This window comes from Drosophila suzukii, chromosome 2L, assembly GCF_043229965.1.
Source record: "Drosophila suzukii chromosome 2L, CBGP_Dsuzu_IsoJpt1.0, whole genome shotgun sequence".
NCBI lineage: Eukaryota > Metazoa > Arthropoda > Insecta > Diptera > Drosophilidae > Drosophila > Drosophila suzukii.
The window spans coordinates 2,555,455-2,572,110 of record NC_092080.1 but is presented as its reverse complement, the minus strand read 5'-3'; the positions used below and the strand labels follow the sequence as shown (position 1 = coordinate 2,572,110).

Below are 16,656 nucleotides of genomic sequence, written 5' to 3'. Positions count from 1 at the left end.
CTCCTTCAATAAGTAATTAATGCTTTGTATTTTTGTGTATTTATTGACTTATAATAAAAAATTCTTAAGTTATTACTAAATAAATGTTAAGGCAAGATTGACTTTTAAAATATTTAACAAATTCGATTAATTGTTATTGACAAATAGCATATTCGATGAATAAATATGAACATGAAATATTTTGTTTAAAAAAATAAAGGTTTTAACTATTTAAACATATTTTCTTTACTAATAGTTTTATTAAATATACCTCGCCTTAAGATTTTTGACATTAAAACTAATATGAATAACAACAATGGAAGAACTATGCTTGGTAAGTGCTACGATTTTGGTAGATACTGTTTGGGGATTTCGAAGACGATCCTTCGGTTCAGAATGTTCTGAGGTTGCTGAGAAGGGTTTGCTGAGTGGGCGGTTGCGAGGGTCCAGATGGCATAGATAGAGGTCCAGGTGGTGGTGGCATCGCGAAGGTTGGGGCCATTGCCATAGCCAAAGTGGAGGGAGGCACCTGTTGAGGACCCTTTCCAGGAGCCGGAAGTACGGAGGATGTAACTCCATCCAACGGTCGGTACTGGCACTTTTTGGCATGGGTTCGCATATTGCTCGACTGGGTGAAGGCCTGATTGCAATTTGGATGTGGACAGACATAGGGTTTGCAACCAGTATGGTAGTTTAGGTGAGTTTTCAGGTGGTGCTTCTTGGTGAAGGCCTTGGGGCACAGGGGGCAGCTGAAGGGCTTGATTCCCGAATGGAGGCGATGGTGCAGAGTCATGTTGCTGCGATCGGCAAAGGATTTTCCGCACACAGAGCACTGATAGGGTTTCTCCCCACTGTGAGTTCTCATGTGCTGTTTTAGGAGCATTTTCCTAGAAAACCTTTTGCCACACTCGTTACATTTGTGTGGTTTTACTCCAGTGTGAATTCGGACGTGCATATTGAAGGCAACTCGTTGGTTGAAGGACTTGGGGCAATATGGACACTCGTACTCCTTTCGATTCCGATGGATCTTCAGGTGGCTACTCAGATATCCCTTGTCGTTAAACGTCTTGCCGCATTCGGGACACTCAGCAGCAAACTCCTTGGTTCCCCGATGAACGGACAGGTGATACTTGTAGTTTCGCAGCTGCGAGAAGCCCTTTCCGCAATCCGCACACTCGTATCGTGGCGATTTGTGCGTCTTTTCGTGAGCCTGGAAAATGAGAAAAAATAATACAAATTAATTATTTTTATAAATTGGTAAAGTTGGTCAGAGAATTAAATATTTACGTTTGAATCTTGGCTTTAATAAAAATAAGATTCGAAGGGTTATTAAAACTGAACTGAGAATTTCAAAAAAACTTAAAGTTGATACGTTTTAGAACTATTTAGGGTTGGCAAACATTTTTCAGAAAATTAATAAATATATTAATATATATATATATTTTCTGAGTTGACAACTGAAGTTGTTGTTCTTTCTCTTCGTGGCCATTTTGTGAATGCCTCTCGCTTGCTTGACCCTCTCTGTCTAACTTATCTGGTAGCTGCACCCATGCGTAAAACCAGTTTAAAGCCCGGCTTCTGTTTTTGGCCGACTCCATTTTGAGCGGACCGTTTTCAAGATATGATTTGCATAAGGCACTCGATTCTCCGCTGCTCTCTTCCCCACTCCATTCGGATATTAAACCTTTCTCTTCGAAGCTCCGCCCTCCCATTGGATCTCTATTTCTCCGTTTTTCAAGCCCCGCCCTATTCCAGATGGTATCTCGGTTGGCTTAGAAACCCGTTTTGGGAGGATCTCATGTGTCTTTTGACTTTGAGGACTGAGTGAACGATATTTCATTTGATGTACGGCTATATGAAAGGTTAATGGTGTTCTTGCAATACATTTTGGATTGAAAGCAATTTGGTTTTTTAAAATGTTTAAATGCAATGGCATTTATAATACTTAAACTGGTGTGAACAATGTAGATCGGCAGTAATCCATTACACTTTTCCCATAATCTCGTTTCACATTGCGATAAATACTTTAAACCAGTTGTTAAACGGTTAAGTATAATCAATTTGTCATTCATAATTTGTTGGAAAAAACTCATTTGTCTTTGCTAAATGTTTGTCTGTAGGTACATAAAGCTTAAATGTTGGTACCTTTGAATTTAAATTCAATTTCTAATTTATAAGCCTACAAGAAAATATCATGAATACATAAAATACATAAAATGTAGTTCGCTAACAATTAGGAAGCAGCTTAGAAAAGTGTCGAAAAGATTATAGTTATTCTTTGATGCTTTAAAATTATTTGTTGTAAGTTTTAAACTACTAATTTGCGGAAGAGTCAAATGGAACTAAGTACTTGAGTATATAATTTTAAAATTTGTTTATTTATTTTAGTTATTTTTTCTTTATTTAGTGAATATGTTTTAAAGCTAATCACTAATGAATTAGAACTTTAAATAAACTTTTCTCAACCCTTTTTTAGGCCTTTTTTTATATTTTATGTTAAAACTGAATTTATTGATTTATTAAAACAAGAATCTTACCTGCAGAGTTTCGGAGCATCCGAAGACCTTCTCGCAAATCCTGCACTTGTAGCTGATCTCCTCGGGGGATGTTGGATTATAGCCAGCAATACCTCCGATTCCTCCACTATTACTGCCGACGGCTGTGGTCACAAGTCCTCCTCCGGCCAATTTGGGCATCATTCCGACGGCTGAAGTCTGAACTGAACTTAGACTCAGATTGGTAACGGTGGTCAGTGAGATGTTTGTGCCGGCGGCGGCTCCTCCGGCGGCACTCATGATCAGATCCCTGACGGGTCGCACGGAACCACTGGAACTGCTGATGGAGGAGGCGGCGGGCGAGATTAGGGGCGTGCTCTGCTTGTAGCCACCTCCGGCCTGCAATCTTTGGTAGTAATCCAGGCACTCCAGGCAATCTGGTCGAGTGCAGGCGGTGCTCTTTGGCCGGATGAGTGGTTGTTGGGGAGCCTGAGCCTGTCCATTGATCACATAGGGGGCAAAGAAGCGTTTCTGCTGATTCGGTAGAGTCTGCTGCTGATGATGATGCTGTTGATAGGGCGACGTGGGTGGGGTACTCAACCCTGCAGCCGCTGCAGCAGCCGCATAGGCGGGTAGTAAATGCGGGAAGAACTGGGCATAGAACTTGGTGGCATTGGCCATGGCCACCAGATCAGGTGGCAACATGGAGTAGCCTCCATAGGGAGTTGGCATGGTTAACCCAGTTCCATGTCCAGTTCCAGTTCCTCCAGCTGGAGGACTCCTAACACTAAGACTGCTACTCTTGGAGAGATCCAGTATACTCGTGCTCGTATCCTGAGCTGGTTTGCGATCCTTTCCCAGGATTTTACTTATACTAAAGTCGGTGACCTGAACCGGTTGGATTTGGGGGCCAGCACCCAAATTCTGGACTCCATTGTGGGTGGGCGAAGTGCGTGCCGGCGAGGGCGAGAGATCGTAACTGCGCTGCAGCATGGCGTGCTTGAAACCCATTCTTCTCGGCGCCGAAGAATCACTCATAGACCGCTGGGAGCTACCGATTTGGATGGGTATTTTCGTTATCTACGGAGAGGTTTCTCAGGGGAACTGTCGCGTTACGCGTCGGAACTCTAAATGTCTTGGACTCACGGCTGCTGTGGGCCGTCATCGTCTTTTGGCCGGGCCTAAAGCCAGACTTGCGCTCCCGCTCTCGAATTTAATTGGTCGAGAAACAGGTTTCTTCCGATCCCTCTCTCTCTCTCTGGGACTCTCCAATTAACCAAGTTTGACTGCTGGAGACAAACTGTCGCGCCTCCAATTACGAGAGGAGCTGCAATCTGCAGGCCCAGAACCATTTGGTAGTAGCGTTCTACTAGTCACATCTATCATAAGGCTTATCGCTGCCCTCAGATCGCTGGGATCTCTCTTTCGCCCCGCTCTTCTCTCTTTCTTTCTTCCCGCGTTCTCTGGTCCTCTCCTGATAAAGTGACTAAGATTTCGTTTTGGCCGCGTTGTTTTTGTAATTAATTGCGGTAATAAAATGTGCGCATCGTTAAATTTTCAAAATGTATTTCTCTTGTTCCTCATCCACATTCACATTCACATTCTCATCCGCATCCAGCGCACATCCACATCCTCATCCTCGCCCGATTCCGATTCCCAGGCATGTGTGAATCTTACGGTTATGCGCATGCGCAGCGATCATCTTTCGAGGTGACTCGGTTCGTCACGGCAGTGTTTCTCTAAGATTTGTGTGAGTGTGGGAAGGAAGTGAAGCTATGGTACGGACTAGATGACATAACCGCTTGGAAAGTCCGAGTCGAGGATTAGGATGTCTAATCTTTTTCTTGAGAATATAAAAAACTGTTTTAAGTGGGACTGATAACGGTCCAAAGATGATGGATCTATATTAACCTCTTTTCAAGTCTCCATGATCATAAACATATATTAAGTTAGGATCATTCTCCCTTTAAAATAAAGAATACTTATTTTTGGAAAACAATGTATAAATTTAGCAAACAGCAAGTTCTAAAAAATAAACCAAATGATCTAATAGATTCCTATAATGATTTTTATAATTAATTAAAAGTGTTTCTTGATTTGGTTACGTCTTTAAAATGACATTAATACTTACAACCAATAAAAACTATTATTTTTAGTCCACCATCTCCCCAAAACTGGACCTCCATCCTTGAAACCCTGCCCATTAAATGCAGCCCCCATTGCAAATCAAACCAGGCCAACTTCTTCGACTTGCATAGCATCAGTAGCGACTATAAAAATGTGCAAAACAAAATGCTCGAAGCCCGGTGATTTGTGATTGGCCGAAACGCTCATAAATAACGAGGGATCCCAGTCGAGGACTCTGAGGATCCGCAGAGGTGGATGGTAAGATGGTGACACACAACCAGAATTCAGAGAAGCTCCTGAAACAAATGAAGTGGTATACATTTACAGCTACATGGGATCCGGTGAAATGGAGGTGCTTTTCTGACTCACAAGGACGAGGGTCCCGCTCTTAATTGCCAATTACCGAATAGAGTTTCTAATGGTCTCCATGGCACAATCTTGTACACGATTTGTCCACGATCACTTACAAAACGATCTTATCAGGAGAGCCACCTTATAGACCCCCAAGAACAGTGGCCAACTACCTAAGTATCCTCTAGCCCAGTGATTGATAATGGTTTGACTGTCAACACGCGCTGCTCGCTTCGGTTACCCACGATCTGCATAAATTTCGATTAAACAGGCGATTCATTATAATTATATATATGAGGGACCGGGTGGAGAACAGTCGACAACACCACAAAACTTGTTCAACCTTAGTTGAAAAACTCTTTTTTCGTATTTCGTTTTTCGGTTCGGTTGGCGTTTCGTGGAATTCCGCCAGATTATTTACATATGCGAAGCGAAGGAAACTTAAGTTTTAATTACACTCACTAAATCATCGGACCTCTCCAGACTCCAAGCTCCAAACTCCAGTTTTCAGTCTCCAGGAGACTTTGTTGCTTTGTCGCATGACTAAAGTTTATTAGCTGCTAATGGTTTGTTTTACAAAAGCTACGTGGTTGCCCCATGCGAAGTTCCCCGATCCATCCCAACCCAAAATCCCAGTGAATCCCCAACCGCTCCAAAACTGTTTCACCCGTTGACATTTTGACAAATTTCCAACTCCTCACTACTGTCGTCGTTATATGGGGCCGGCTCCAATGTAAGCTGATACCTATCTCAAATGCCCAGATCTTGAGCCGATCCCCCCCATTCCCGGTTCTTCTTCTTTGTTCACACTATTAATTTTCCGCTCGTTATTGTCGGGATTCTGACTTCGGTCGACTGGCCGGGTAAACTCCTCATTGGGGTTTGGGGTGGTCGGCATTTATCTTATTTTGTGTGCGTTTAAAACTTCTTTGTGAGCCTCTTTAATGTCATGTGTTATCGGTTAATGATCAGCCGCGTTGCCAAGTGATTTTCTGTCAGCGGGTGATCAACATTGCCAGTGGATTTCCCCTCTGGGTTCTCCTCTCGGATTCTGTTTAATTGCCTTAGTTGGTTCGACTTTTGTTCTCTGGGGTCTTTGGATCTCTAGACCCTCTCCTCAGCGCCTTGTTATGTGTAGCTTGACAAATGTGTTGATTTGCCAAGTTTATTTCCAGCGATGGTGGGCCCAACATTTTGGCATTAAGATTGAACGACCTTTTGGGGTTGCTGATTTCTCAAGGTGAAATTAAAGTGCGATATTAAGTTTCATAGTTCTTACTTCCAAGTAAAAACCTATAGGACTGGGAAAATATTAATTATATAATATAAAAAAAATAACAAGTATTATATATCTATTTCCAACACCTGGTGCAAAAATAATAATATTTAAATCTTAATAAAGTAATCTTACACAAATACACCGCTATGTCGGCATCTTTAAGATCCCAAAGATATGTCAAAGCTCTGATTGCCAATTCTAAAGCAACGCCCACCTCCAAAACCCAAAAATGATCTAAACGCCCTACAACATTTATGTATTTGTCAGGCCACGGCAATAAAACTTAACTTAAGCCCTAACAACAGCATTTAGGAGGTGTTATACTATTGTCTACCCCAGATATAATTTATATGGATGGAATAAAAGTTCGCTGAAAACGAGACAGAGACAAAGGAGAGTGGATGTTCGTGAATTATATATGCACGCCTATATATATACAGATCCAAAGTGGCTATACTATATATACGAATGCGAGGCGTATGGCTCGGCGATGTTGTAGATCACAATCATTTCAATTAATTCGAATATAAAATACGAAGTGGAGACGGCGGCTTTTGCAAAATGAACAGCGTGCGCTCGAATATATCAAATTTCAATATAAATGAGCCACAAACATAAATCAAGGGGGGAGCCCCTCGACCTCGTCTTTGGCGACCCTGTTTAACATCTTGAGTCCCCCCAATGGACCCCCCAGATCGAAAAACTCAGGAAAGTGAAGAAACGAACACGCCCGAGATCGTTTGACTTTTAATGCATCCTAAAAACACGAACCCACCAGAAAAAACCCAAATTTAATGGACTGACGAATAGCTGTCAACGTCTTCTAAGGGAACTTTCTTTGCTCTTAAAGTGTAATTTATTTTATTTTTACACCAGTTCAAACGAAAACAAACAAGTAGACCTTATAGAGGGGGACAAAGGCGGAAAGTGAGAGGGAGGGCGATACTAAACATCTAATCGGACGTTAATTATGTTAATGAAAACACATTTCAAATGCAAGAATTAAAATCAAATTTTTCAATTTAAATTCGATCGCATCGCATGGACCATTTTTATTCGAAAACACATTTCATTGGAATCCAATGGGTGAGCGGGATGGCGATCGAGGGTGCGAGCGAGAGCGCAGACCGATCTGCTTATTGAGAAATTGTGTGGAGAATAGTGATAAATCTTTCAGAGAAACAACAATCCAAGTTCAAATCCAAAACCAAACCCAACGGGGAATAAATGTTTCTTCGTCAAGGGGAATGCAAAGTTGTCGCCAACGCAAACAGGTTGTTTGTTGTGTTTTCTGTGGTTGCCGTTGTTGTTGCTCGTATGTGTTCGAAATTGAACGATTAACTACAAATTTGAGCATAGATTAAACTAGGAAACACTGGAAGAAAAAAGGATTTAATAACAAAAAGGATAACAACACTGCTTATTAGGTTAAACGTCTCGTTAATCTCAGTTTAGGTTCAAAAACTGTATTGAAAACACAAGGTTGATCTTTAAGGACCCACAAAAAATATTGTCAAAAACGTACATTGATTTTTCTTTAAAATATTAAAACTAGTTTATAAACAAACTTTAAAATAAAATGACAACATTATCCACTTTTTTTTTACTTTTATAAAGTACAGAAAAATTTTGAAGTTGGGTATTCTTTTGTATCTTCTTATAACAATAACTTATTGAAATAATGATAAGTTCAGCTTCTTTTCAAGTCAATCTGTTGTTCATAAAGGCAAAAGATCATGTGTTTTAAAAACTGAATAGCCTTTGACCCTTATATGATTTCTTTCAGTGCAGGCTCCCAACAACAAAGCACACATTTTTTCGCAATAAACTTTAGTGGTCCCACCACACATTTAAATGCGCTACATTATTTTGTCATTAAGATCTCGTGGTGACCGCCCAGATGTTTTCGGCTTCCTGAGCAAAATCAATCAAATCTTTAACGATGTGACAGGTTAACAAGTCTCTATATCTGCTATATCTGCTGAAAGGAATACGCCCAAAATCAGTCAAAGCCACTAGCTGCTAAAAAAGCGAGCTATATATGTAGACTTGACTTGGTTTGGTGGTTTATTGCTCGACTTTGATGGCGCCGACGAACGGAGAGTGCGAAATTTGCATAGTTTAATTATGAGAGTTCTTTGTGGAAACTATTTGGGTGGTGCTCGGCTCAATCGCGATAAGATGAACGAGCATTTCAATCGCGATTTATGGCTTTCAAATTGCCATCCATCAGGAAGTTGTCTTGCCTCTTTCTTAGTTGTCTCCATTCGATTCTTGGAATGAATATTGGAGAAGAGTGATTTTGTTTCATAATTTCCTCAATTTTCACACAATTAAAGAGACATTACCAAATCGTTTCAACCACTTTTACGATCTGTGGGTATGCTGGTGGCCCACGTTTTACGACCTTTTCCGAAAAGGATTTTCACTTTCTCAGGCTAAACGCTGTCTAATCTGGCATCGTAAATCTTTGGATCGCCACTGCCTTCGTGTTTCGTCATAGCTTTTCATTTAATAAACTGAAAACTCTTCCAAAGACCAGGGGCCAAGTGGCATACCATACCAGTCAACTAATTATCTTAATGACAATTATTACTAAAGTGCGCGTCAAGACAAACGAAAAAAGAGAGAAATAAAACTCCGGCTCCTGCAAGACATGACACAATAGCCCACAATTATCACAAATGACCATAATTATTATCAACAAATGATAAAAACACCCAACTAAAAAAGGATCATAAAAAGTTAATAGGTGGCCGCAGTTGCACCAAGATATTGTTAGGAAGTCTTTCCCCCTGGGGAAAGGAAGATCTCAGCCATCATTGGCTCTACTATGTTAAATGTTAGCACAAACCAAAATTAACTGGAAATGTTAGCTAAACAAGAGCTTTTAGAAGGTGGGGTTGAGGCATATTTAAAATTTCCCGAGTTTTTTAAATAAATATTAATTAAAGAAGAAGCCTTACTTTTTATTTTTATGGTCAAAATGGGTTAGTTTTATGTTTATAAATTGTATAAATAATTATGTTGTAATATGGATATGTACATATGTACATTGAGGTAAATGGATATGCGTAGTAAGAGAGGTCGTTTCAATAAATATTTAAGAGTGAATAATATTATAATGCCTTGAGTGATATAATCATATTATAAAAAAAAATGATAACTCAAATTTTATAAAAAACATCAATAATAATTCTTTTTTATATAAAGCAATAACTTTAACAAAAACATAAAACAGAATATAATATCGAATAGAATGGATGGAGTATTAACAGATTATAATGTGATTTTGAACCACATGAGTAATCATATCTAATAATAAATGATAGCTGGACAAGTATACTATGTTGTGGTGCCTCACAGTTTTATGTATTTATATGGAGGAGGATTTTTCAATGAAAAATCATAGTAGTGGACTGTTTAGATGTGGTCCCTCCACCTCATCGGTTGTAACAAAAGGCGGCAACAGGTGCACAATTACCTGGGCCACAACGACAATAACAACTATGAAACATGCGTTAATTGCCAAGAGACTGCGACTGAGACTGGGATATGGGTGCTACTTGAGGCCCAGACCCAGGCACGGTGACAAAATTAAACTTAATTGTTTTATGACAGGCCTGGACCGCCTGGCCAGGAGGCCACTCATCTCGGTTTCGGTCTGTGTAGCCCATGGATGCCAGGTTGGACGGGGATTGAATCCGAATCCAACTTGGAATCACAGACGGCAGCAGCTTCCAAAAGCGGCATAAAAAACACAAAAACAGTTGACATTTTTTAGGGTCTTTAACTGCGTTTCTCAGTCAGCGCTTTTGTCTTTTTTGTTTAATTGTTTTTCTTGTAAACGATTTTTGCTGTAAGGTGTTTGTTTTTTTTCTTTTCTTACCGTCACCGACAGCTCCCATTTTATAATATTTATTAAAAAATGTTTTACCCAGAAGCCGAGATTTCGTGTAATGAACCAGACTTGGGACAGCACAACAGCAGGTGCTGGATAACTCTGGGTTATAGACCCCAGACGAAGACCACGTCTCTGAGCAAAAGTGACTGAAGTCGGGCGCTGGCATCTAGTCGACATTTCTATCATTGTTTTAAGGTAAACTTTAAGCATTTTCATGTCAATCATAAGAGAGCCGGGCTCAAAGGAGGCCACAGCTTAATGAAAGGAAAAGGTTTTTGCTTTTGGTTATTTCTGGAAATCGCTTAGTGAAATATGCAGTCGCAAATTCTTTGTAGAAGTTCGTATGAATAAGTTAGGTAAGTAGTCCAGAAGTGAATGGAGAGTATTCCTGAAGTTAGTTGAAGGACATAATTACCTGTACAATTTGTTTTGAAGGCTACAAAATAGTTAACACAAAATAAAATACCCGTAAACAAATCCAACCAATATTCGACCTGATATAAGCCCAGAATACTCAAAAGAAACACCTTCTTTAATTCAGAGGTGATTTCTGAATTTTCAGTCCCTCAATATAATCTAACTGAAAGCCTTTTAGTATGGGCAATATTATAGTTATATTTGTTGATTAAATCGTATAATAAAGGGCTCTGTCGGGACAACATTAAGAAATCAAATTTGTCTTTTTGCAAAATATTGTAATGTAAATGTTATTACTTTCGATTATGTCTTAAAAGATTAAAAACTTTGAAAATTATTATAATTAAAATTTCCATAATAACGGTTTATGATTGTTATTACTTTAAGCTATTTAATGCATTTTTTTCTTCGAAATGGCAAATCCCTTGACCGTTATAGCCCGATATTTTTCCAATAAAACACATTTACTTAGCTATTTTAATGAGCTAAAACAGCTAATGCTATGAGTCTAAAGCGTTTCGACATCAATTAGTGCTGTTTAATGCGACCTACATTCCTATTGAACCGCTAGACCTGGCATCGCGAGCCTCTAGAGGAAGTCAACTTCTGTCTGGCGGACATGGATGGCCATGTCTCACGGCTGATTGTCATTTGTCAAAAGGTTGGGGAGGTGGACGACTGGCACGAGGGGACTGGACCAACAAAAAGCCAGATAAAACCGCCCAATTAGCGACACAGTTAAACGTCAACATCCTCACGGCTCCACATCCGGAGGAGCCGAGATCTGTCTGTCAGTCAGTTTCTTTTAAGTCGCTGCTCCTCATATGTAGCCAGTGACGGTTACATTTTCACCATCAATCAGCGGGCGCCTGGCTCAAAAAATGCGGAACCGACAAAAAGCCACAATAAAATCGCAGTCCTGCCTCATTCTTCGATCTTCGAGCCTTAACCGCAATTAACCGGCACTTATCGTTTGGAATACATATATCTTTTTTCAAAAGTCGATGGTGGTCCAAGTGTGTTCGCACTAGTAGCTGTGAAATTGGGTTTATTGGGCCGCTAAAATATGTTACAAATGTCACGAGTCGCAAATTTATTTACTCATGTTTTACGGCCCTCTCTTGAGCGAACAATGCAATCGACGTTTTCATTAGCATCCCAATAAAACTAAAAAACAAAGCATATATTCGAATATTGTGTAGCAATATTTCATTTGATCGAAAAGCTACCGTTTCTCTGGACCAAAAACACAGCCATGGTCTGTTTGGGCACAAAGCTGGGCCATTGTGGCAGTCATCGAGTTTCGAATTCCGAATTTCCAGTGACGTATAATTGATTAACACCCATCTTGAACTCCGCCAAGCGGTTGTCTTTAGGTCTCTTTTATGGTTCTGTTATTTGACTTAGTTATTTAATACGTTTTTGCCGCTTGAGTAGCCGGAACTAAAGCTGTCCCCAATGTGAAGTGCATTTATAACCCACACTTTCAAAAATGTGAATGTAAGGCATCTTCTTTTTTCGATTTCTATAATATGGTATGGGAATAAAATCAAGAAACACCGTATAACTTTGGGAACCAAGCAAAAATCGTTGTTTTTTAGCACAAAAAGAACAGTTCTACATGTTCTTTATAATATTAAAAATTATAAAGGAAACATTTTCTACCTTAAGAGTATCTTTACTTATTTACTACTTTGTCCAGAATATTTTTTAATTATAATAAGCTCTTAAAGGTCCGAGGAAAGATGAAGTACAATTTTTATAGATCTCATAATATATTTAACATGATCCATACCCCGCAATGAAACTACACAAAAATGTTTTTCCCAATTACACCAAATACAATTAGGTAAATTAAATATAGGAAATTAGGATCCATTCAAGCTAAGAATATCTTTAAAAAAAACGAATGACCTACATACATACAAAAGGGATTTCCGTATATCACTCAACTTTCTCTCTTGTTTTATTGTGGCCCAATAAATAATGAAACACTCCATTCAGTTTTATGCACTACCCATACCAATAATTTACTCACTGGCCCTCTCCCTATCGCCATTCAAATCCCCCAAGGAGCGATTGTAACGTTTAATTAATTTAATTAACTCAAGGATTAACTGCCGAGACCGAAATTGTCCAGGGGGAGGAATGTTATGTGTGGCAGGCAGAGGTGCCCATCAATCGGAGCTAAAAACCAATCGGGAGCCATAGCCATTTGGCCGGGGGCTAATCAAGCGGCATTCGGACAATGGCAACGCTTTGCTATGCAGTCAGCACGCTTTATAAAATAATGATCGGATGAGGATGAGGATGGGAGCTGGAGCTTCTCAGAGATCCCTCGATCGCGTATTGCGGGCGCATCGATTCGATCCATCCTCGTTTTGATTGCACCCGTAAGTGCCATATTGTCACCGTTTGATCAATCAACCCAGCCGCCGCAACTCCAACTCCAGCGATCGTAAATGTAACTCAATCCCCATTGATGATTGTTGCGTAACTTGTTTCCAGTTGCAGTTTCGCAGTTTTCAGTTTTGCGGTCCGCAATTAGCCCTGTCTCCTGGCCCCTTGCGGTTCTGCTATATCTTCTGCCCATCATCGATCGGTGGTTCCTCGCTAATTGACAATATTTATGAACACGTACGCATTTTATCGCCCCCAGTAACCCATAATTGGAGCCGTCCTCGCCCACAGCTGCTGGCCAATTATTTTCATCAAAATTGTTGACAGTTTTTAGCGTGCCGCAAATGAAGAGATCTTGGCGTTCCTGGCGATCTCGAAAATCTAGTCCCCCTCCAGCTGTATGGACCACGTTTTGGTTATACGAATGCCAAACTGTGCCATAAATATTGTCACTAGACGAGATCTAGGAGGCACTAGACTTGCACTCACTGCTCACCGTTCGCTGTTTAATTAAATTTACTTTAATTACACATTAAAGCATTCTTAGTGTGCGTTTTTTTGCTGGTTTCTCCACTCAAACAAGTTCCATTTTGAGTGGTTCGAGTACAAAAAGTAATTGTCATTCGGCAAAAGTCAGATGATAGACATTAACCCTAGGGGCGAGATTTTTCTGTGTGTCACATGGCACATTCAGAATAGAATCATCTTCTTTATAGCGAATGACAGGTGTTCTAATGGAACATTATAATGAACGAAACGACTTTATAGTTTTTAATACACAGTAATTTAAAGCTTGGCACTTTAAACTTAGCTAATGGAAAGAACTTTGTATACTTTCGTGTTATTTTTGTTTTATTTAAGATCAAAAAATAACACAATAAGAAATTGAGAATTCTTTAATTACTACCAATGAAATAAATGTTGGAATGATCTTTAAAAATGTAGGATATAGGAACGGAGGATCCTACCTTAAACCTAAACTATTCAACACCTTAGGACATAGTAATAAGATCTTAGAACGAGTAGTTGTAACGTTTATAATTTTAAAGGTCTAGATAGAACAGGCCAATGAGAAGATCGAAGTTCAATGATTTGATCCAATAGCTTCAATCCCAATCATAGGTAATAGAAATTTCTTGATTGACATGCCTAAATAAATACCTTTACCTATTTTTAAGATTCTTTTGAAGGCAGATTTTCTTGGTCTAGATTAGGAGGTCTACCACCCTAAACGTTGACCTTAATTGAGTTGAATACAAATTAAAACCCAGTCCCGCAGATTGGATTGCAGTAAACTGAGATTTAAATACTTCTAAATCACAAAGAAAATAGAACATTGCTTCCGTTTAATTTGTTTACCTATGAAAAAGAGACCGATGCCCAAGTACATTTCGTTTGAAATTCAATTAAAGAATCGTGTGACCTTCCCAAATGCAAACTCAAGATCGTTCTACTCTTTACTTTTTTGTTTTTTTTTCGAGAAGGGGCCATAAAGCCGGAGCTACTGGATGAGCATGAGTTAAAAGTTTTATTAGTTTCCACGTTACCGGGTGTTTTCAGTATTGGATAAACGAAAATTGAAATTATCAAACCATTAAAAGCAAACAACGGCAACTTGTACGAGTATTTTGGGGAACTGAACGGTACGGGGGCCGGGCTAATTAAATGTAATTAATTTTCACATGCCTCAAAATTAAATGCATTTAAATCAAAGAGATCCGAGAGAGTGTGAGCTTTATATATAGCTTTAATAGTCGCCGCCGACCGACCGAAAAAACCGACAAACCGACCGACGCTCCTAAAAGTGATTTAAAAAGTTTCATTAAGATAAACAACAACGAACACTCCACAACAGCAACAACCGAGTGTTATAGCAATTTAAATTTTAATTTAGCCTCACAGTGGCTATAAGCACAGGTGAATAAACCATGGGTCAGACAATCGCAACTCTCTGACTAAACTACAGAAAAATGTCGAATGGACGGAGGCGAATCAACAAAACCCCGTCTTGGGGGCCATTTACCGTTGCGCCCGCGAGGCGTGGCCGTTTCTTTCGTTTCATTTTATTTTATTTTCGAGGGCATCCTCCACCGACTTTTCTCCCCATGTCTTTTGTGGCCATATTAATGGCCCAACCAACCATTTCGGACAAACAAATTGCCGGCTACTGGATGGGATTTGGGATCCCAACTCCACAACTCCCCAACCCTTTGGCACCTTGCTTTCTCGCCGTAACAAGAGATCTTCAGAAAAAAGAAACAGCCACAATTCAATGGAAAAAATGGCGTTTAACTGTAACTCGCGCAATGTGAAACATTTTCGGGTCAGGTGCCCAGAGACCCAGACTCCGAATACGAATCCCAAGAGATTTCACCAACATGTATCTCTCTGACAACGCCCCAAAAAGTTTTTGGCTCTGCCTGTTTTGTCCATTATCTTACGGTAATATCGCCCATAAAGCGTTGTCTGTTTTCTGTTTGGTGGCTACCTTGTTCGCATCACCACCATTACCATCCCCATCATCATCATCATCATCCGGCCAACCTTCGCGATCTCCACCGAACACAAGTACATATAGCAACTTTAGCTCGTTATGGTTTCCTACATAACTACCTCTTTCCTCAGACCGCCTTTGTGCCATTATTTCGGTGTTACTTTTCGTTTGGGTGTTGCGCAGATTTATTTCCAACTCGGACATTATGATTGGTAACCCTTGTTGAGGTTTTTTTTATTTGTATAGTTTTAAATTTTAAGCTTATTTCAGCTCATGTGTTTTTAGCAATTTCGAATTAAAATGGGTATGGATTATTTAGCAAGCACTGGTATTTCCGTGTATATGAACATTTTGAAAGGGTATACTTATTTATTAATGAAGATTTTAAATGATTGGGAGGTATTAGTGAAAATAAACAAAGATCACTTTGAAATATTTAAAGTCGAAATGATAAACAAAGGTTTACTAAAAGTTCTTTATGTATTGAAAATACTATATCCAAGGTTTTCGATAATATTTGGAAAGGAAATTCTTAAATTGTAGTAAATGCCAAAAAAATCTCATGAATTGGAATCCTAATAGTTTAAGCTGCCATAAATTTCTGTATTGGTCAAATATGTTATCAACAAATTTTCAAGTTTCTCTTTTTCAAAACTTTGATTTTATAATTGAAATTCTTTTCATGAATATTTCTGTAAATAGAATGATATTTTAATAAATAAAGAATTTCGTATTGTCAAATTCTGATGTTATTACCATATTAACTCAAAGTTTTCATGCCAAATAAAACACGAACTTAAAGTCCAATCGAAAAAGACAAAATATCTGGAAAGTCAAGATCAGAACAGGTCTGATAAATATTTGATTCTACGAGTACGTGAACTTATAAAACATATGCCACTTAATCTGTTTGTCCGACAATCTGGCCAGCCCCACAGCCCCGTACCATAATGCATTCGTAATGCGACTCGTGCCTTTTGGGACAAAGGAGGGAGTTACCTTAGCCAGATAGGGAGCGGCGATATCGAGGAACGGGGGCTGGGGGTTAAGAGAGGTGGGGATTACGGGAGCGAGGCCTTAAAACGCGCGTTAATTAGCCGTACGTGAGGAGTGCGTTTGTCAAGCAGGCAAATGGCCAACGACTGCCCGGCTCAGAAATTTTATCAGCCCAGTGAAATCAGTTACAGGCAGCTCACCTGCAACAATGACA

At 39.5% G+C, this 16,656-nt stretch overlaps 1 protein-coding gene across 1 annotated transcript; it reads right to left on the bottom strand.

Annotated features, from left to right (window-relative positions):
• Window positions 1-155: 155 nt before the first annotated feature.
• On the bottom strand, window positions 156-3,651 carry LOC108013570 (uncharacterized). The gene is made up of 2 exons (XM_017079496.4): window positions 2,517-3,651; window positions 156-1,189 (listed from the first exon to the last, which is right to left on the bottom strand). The coding sequence occupies exons 1-2, from the start codon at window positions 3,510-3,512 to the stop codon at window positions 371-373; spliced, it is 1,815 nt and encodes a 604-aa protein (XP_016934985.3). The 5' UTR covers window positions 3,513-3,651; the 3' UTR covers window positions 156-370.
• Between the last annotated feature and the right edge of the window lie 13,005 nt (window positions 3,652-16,656).

Coding starts and splice junctions, on each gene's coding strand:
- LOC108013570 (XM_017079496.4), bottom strand. CDS start 3,512: ATGAGTGATTCTTCGGCGCCGAGAAGAATGGGTTTCAAGCACGCCATG. Junction 1,190..2,516: donor GATGCTCCGAAACTCTGCAG/GTAAGATTCTTG, acceptor CTCATTTTCCAG/GCTCACGAAAAGACGCACAA.